This window comes from Bidens hawaiensis, unplaced genomic scaffold (genome assembly GCF_021521415.1).
Source record: "Bidens hawaiensis isolate Kalapana, Puna unplaced genomic scaffold, B.hawaiensis_p1.1 tig00029015_1, whole genome shotgun sequence".
NCBI classification, from domain to species: domain Eukaryota; kingdom Viridiplantae; phylum Streptophyta; class Magnoliopsida; order Asterales; family Asteraceae; genus Bidens; species Bidens hawaiensis.
The window spans coordinates 209,466-215,219 of NW_027494778.1; the positions used below are offsets into that span (position 1 = coordinate 209,466).

General features: G+C 32.2%; 1 protein-coding gene across 1 annotated transcript; it reads right to left on the reverse strand.

Moving 5' to 3' along the window:
* Positions 1–1,033: 1,033 nt before the first annotated feature.
* Positions 1,034–5,269, reverse strand: LOC143578098 (uncharacterized protein At2g34160-like). Its single transcript, XM_077061764.1, has 5 exons — positions 4,758–5,269; positions 4,437–4,485; positions 2,319–2,381; positions 2,177–2,241; positions 1,034–1,777 (listed from the first exon to the last, which is right to left on the reverse strand). Exons 1-5 carry the CDS (start codon positions 4,872–4,874, stop codon positions 1,664–1,666), a joined length of 408 nt encoding a protein of 135 aa, XP_076917879.1. The 5' UTR covers positions 4,875–5,269; the 3' UTR covers positions 1,034–1,663.
* Between the last annotated feature and the right edge of the window lie 485 nt (positions 5,270–5,754).

Consider the following 5,754-nt stretch of genomic DNA (forward strand, 5'->3'; position numbering starts at 1 on the left):
GTAGATAGCAGAGGAATATCTAGAAACATATGTGAACACTAACAATGATGAGATTCCTACATTTGTTGAGAAAGACTTTGTTGAAGCTGAGAAGAATTTGAAGGAAAAGAAAAAGGAAAAGAATGTAAAAGAAAGTGAAAAGTTTATGACGAATGAAGAACAAGAAGTTAAAAAAGAAAATCCAATTATTGGATTCGTGCTTACGGGGCTGCATATGCTAAGTTATATACCAAGCCAAATACGTAAACAACCTGTTACACCAATGTAAAAGATAGAAAATGGAAGATAATCAGTTGGGGTGTTATGGTGTAAAGAGGTAGTATGTGATTCAATACTTAGACTACCACACTACATGCTGATACTTCCATACTGGGATGTTAGACAACTCGTTTGTAAACCATTTATTAATGATGGCATATTCTACATGGCTGACCAGTTTGTTAAACAACTAAAATACGAGTGTTGGACTACATTTAAAAGCATGAAACCTCAAATGCCAACTCGTTATTTTAGTATCACAAAGACAAATCCTATGACAAACTGACCACTAGTAATTCTCAAGTACAAGGCACTATGAACAATGAAGAAAGTATCACACAAGAAATGGAACAAGATTTTTGTCGTACTTTAAGGTGGTGGTACTATGATGAAAGAACCGGTGAAGCTTTTATTGCACTGAATGCTGGAAGCTAAACATTCAAGATCTGTGATCCGATGTGGTTGATAACTTTTCAAAGAACAACATTAAGATTCTGTACTAAAATCAGATTTTGTGAGGAGATAATGAATACATGAATATGTTGTACGGTTTGAATGGTTGTTCGTGTCTGTTATGCTTTTGGGATTTACGCTGGGTGTGGTTGGTTATAGCTCGTAGATCAATGTGTAGAGTTGTTTATTATGATTATTTAATGTTTTATCCCATTATGCATGATTTGTATGCGTATAGGATGTTATGCGCATAAGCCATAAGTATGGGTGTGACCATGCGTATGGACGTCTAGAAACAGGCAAACCTATGCATGCATATGAGAGCAGGTTTTGGCCAAATCTGCACTGATAAATCATTGATGTAATGTTACCATGCCAAATTTCTATTGAATCTTTTAATGTTAATATATAAATCCATTAGTCAATATGATTGATCTTAATCATGTCAAACACACATTAATATGGATTCCACACATATTACCGAATAGAATTAACGAGATTTCGTATCGGGTTTCTCAAAATGTTAACGAGTGTTGGTTACAAGTGAACCAAGTGTTACTTCATATGTGAACACGTCTCAACCAAGTACCTTTTATTCACTTCAAAATATTATGTGTATTTAATAAAAAACCTAGGGCCATCAAACTTTTGATGAGGCATGTAAAAGAAGAATTGAAGATCATCTAGCCGTAAATAAATAATATTTCATAAACTTGATATTTTTGAATTTCATCAAGTGTTATGATTGAAATAATGACAATTTTGCAAGTATACACTTAGATTTTTTACATGTAAAATATACCGCTTATTGTATTGCTCATTTTGAGCAAGACCAGTGGCATGATGTGGATTAAAAAACAAACATATTAACATAAAGCTTTGACTCGAAAATTACAACCTCGAATCTTTGGAAAATAGACTATATAGTTACCACATCTCTATTAGAGAAGTATTACTGTTTCTTTTCTTCCTTGTTGTTAGCGAGTGCTACCTTCTCACGTGCTCTAGCACTGGGTGGGGTTGCCATCGACGCATACTTCTCTGTCTTCCCCAGTACAATTTCGATCTACATATCATTTTCCAAAATAGACACAATATACCGAAGGAAAACTATTAATATTATGTGATTATAGCTTCCATGAATAATGACGGTTTACTTACGTACTGAGAATATTTATAACCATCATTGTTCATGACGTCTGTGAAAAATGATCAATAATCATAATATATAAATGTAGTTTATTATACACCCACCCACCCGCCACACACATATGTGTGTCAACGTATGCAGTGTCTTGTAACGTTTTTAGTTGGTAGAGAAAAGCCGTAACTTCATTATCTCCTTTAAATTAAACATTAGTTAGAATAATCTGAAATTCCGGTAGTTGCAAGAATGCAATAACTATCTAAACATGTGGTATTAATTTGATCATTCAATGCAAGTGTTAATGAGTTATTAACTAACCCTAGCCTTTTGAATTAGTCGGCCCCTCGTTTCATCCTTCATGCCAATGGTGGATGTCACAACCTCTATCGAAAACATATTTGTATTAGTCAAGTTTTATGATTCAAAATGTGAATTAGATGCATGTGTACAATGTACCTACTTTTCTCAACAGCAAGTCCATTGTTTTTCAGTATCTCAGATACTGTGACAACTGTAGTAATTGCTGTAACAAGGTGAAAAAAGAAAAGTTAAAAGTTAATAGGTTATTATTTTGATGTGCATTAGAGATATTGTAACTAGAATAACCGGAAGAATATACAGAAATATTTTTAGAAATTATAATATGTGTGCATTAACACAATTAATAAGAGCTATCTTATAAATATATATATATATAGGGTAAGAATTCAAAGAGAACAATTTGAAAATTGAGAAATTTGAAAACCATTTTTGATCACTAAAAAACCTCTAAAAAATATTTAAAAAAATTAGAAAGCAAAAAAAACAAAAAATTTAAAAAGTAAAAACACCAAAATTTTTATATTTCAATTTTGAATTCATTAAAATAAAAAAATAATAAAAAAAACTTCATAGTGTATAATTTCATTTAATCTCTATTAAAGTAATATACACATATGTACATTATCAGTTACCTTAAATTGTACATATGTATATAAAAAAAGCATGTATGTACATATATGTACATATTATAGATATATGTATAATTTCGCTAAAACGAGCCGTTTTTATTGTTTTATGAAACCGGGATAATAAATAAGAATTTTGGTTTTTTTACTTTTTTTCATTTTGCGTTTTTTTTGTTTTATTATTATTTTTTATTTTTGGGTTTTTGGTGGTCTAAAATGGTTCTCATGGTTTTCATTTTTCAGATGGTTCTCACATAATCTTGATTATATATATATATGTGTGTATGTGTGTGTGTATGTATTGGATCATTTAAGTAGTTTTTTTACAGCTAGAAGTGCGAGAAGTGAAGGTGTAACTCTGTTAATCCTTAATTTCACTCCTTTTCTTATTGTGTAGGTTTGTATGTACGTGTGTATGTACGTATTCTGTATATGTGTATGTATGTTTGTATGTGTGTAGGTATGTACAGTGGCGAAGCTTGGGCTTAGTCACGGGGGTGACCGAAGTAACTGACTCATAAATTTCCGGGTCGACGATTCGGTTCGTGTCGGTGATTCGGGTCGGGTCAGCTCGGATCAAACAATCTGACATATATATATCTAATCTTTCTTCATTTATTCAAACAATTATTCTGACAATAAAAAAAAACAGAATAACTTTTTAACCAACAAAGACCTAAAATATTCATGATGATGTGAGACGAATGGTGAGTAAGGATAAGCAAATTCAGTATTGGTATTGGTACCGGTACCGAAATCGGTACAAATTTGGTACCGTCGCTACCGAATAGATACCAAATTTTTGAGTTTTGGTACCGGTAAATCTCAAATTTTACCTTCAATACCGGTATCGAACCAAATATTTTGGTATCAGTACCGGCACCGGTACGGTACCGATCTCATCCCTAAGGGTGAATACCTAGAAGAAGAATTGCAAAGACCTAAAATATTTATAAAAACAAATCTTTTACTATTCGACTACTATTTTGTAACTTTTGTTTATAAATATTGTGAGGTTTTAGAAAAAAAAAACAAACGATGAGGTATTATATTTATAAAAAAAAATAGTAGTAACCGGTAACATTTTGGAAAAACACATAGGGGGTGACCCGCTTAATACCTATAAAAATTTTCGAGAAAAATCACGAAATTTACCTTATTAACGGATAAAACGGCAGTGTCCGAGGCCACCCCGGTCCCCATATAGCTTCGCCCCTGGGTATGTAGGTTTGAATGTGGCTCGGTACGTTTGTATGTGTGTAGGTAGGTTTGAATGTGTGTATGTACACATGTTTATGTGTGTACGTAGGTTTGAATTTGTGTAGATAAGACATAAATACAACAAACCTACATACATATTATATATATATATATATATATATATATATATATATATATATATATATATATATATATATATATATATATATATATATATATATCCTTACAAATGCCGAAAGGAAACTAATTAGACGATATGACTAACAACATTTTTTAACCATCTATAAAAATGAAATACGGTAAGGAAATGCATAGGTGGAACAGGCGTATCTGACCGTGGTGTATGGGAATTAAATACATATACAATAACACTGTTTTGATTTTTATAAGACAATAAAATTAGATCATACCCATGCCCAAAGCAGAAAGCTCAACTTCATCATGTTCTTGAATGTACCTCTACAACTCAAATGTGGAAAAGAAAAGAAAAATTAAAATACGAACTCAAACAAATGCAACTTAACCTAATATATTATTTGGTGTACATACAGTTTCTTGTTAAAATTAGTCAACCGATGATAATGAGATAAATACACGATTCATTATTCTTCATGCATGTTTTCTATTCTATCTTTGGTTAAGTTAAAAAAGGTATTTCTAATGGTCGAAATTTGTTGTTAACTTTGTGACGACATAACAAATTTTCTGTAGCAACGAAATAATTAATATACCTTTGCAAGATTGACATAGAAGAAAAGAGGTTTTTTGGTGCTAGAGACTTGAATTCGGTTCTTCTTTGGATGCTCGGGGATGGTGACAACCGGAGCGATGGCAGTTTCAGTGGTCATATCTCTCGCTTGGAATGATCTCAAAGAGAAACTTAATTCAAATGAATATGTTATATGTATGTATCTATATTTACTGCCTCTCGATCTCTCTTATGTATTGTGAGCGGGAAAACGTAATGTTTGGACCAGTGCTCGTAGAACCGTATCAAGTTTTACAAAAAAATGATGGATAAATACACCATGAGCGGCATCGAGACATCTAGGGTTGCGTTGGTTGACTCGGTAAAAAGGCCATTTTTGTGTCCCAATGGGTGGTTACACGAAAATATTGGTATCCAATTTGTATTTACATAATCTGTGTATCACCATTGCTACTTATTCGGAAAACCTATGGTTGTAAGAATAAGTTATTTAGTGTTTGAAATTCAATTCTATTTTTAGTACATAATTTTAAGGTTTTTAGTATGACAGTCTATCAACATTCAACAATATATTAAACAATATTAACGTACTTAGAAAGTAATCATATAGTTGTATTACACGATTGATCTTTGAGCGGTCAATATGAAAACCCGCTTTACAAAATGAAAGCATAAAAAACAAAAATCATAAACCACCTACATCTCAGATAACCAGATCATTCTTTTGAAGCTGTTCATGTATAACCACGTTAAAAAAAGATTCTAAACTCTTTTGAAGCGGTCTCAACGGTAAAGTTTACAGAAAAGAAAACGGGTGAAGAACATAAAGTATATTGACTTTCTACAGCCTTATACGGGTTACTACAAGCACTGAGAGCATGAATCACGAAGCTCAATCAGATTTTGAATGGTATGAAGTTGGTAAAGTGTCCGAATGAACAATTCCTATTCTACAAGACGTAAGGAGGAAAACAACTCCTCAAATGAGGCATGCCAACTAAGTTGAATTATTCAATCCG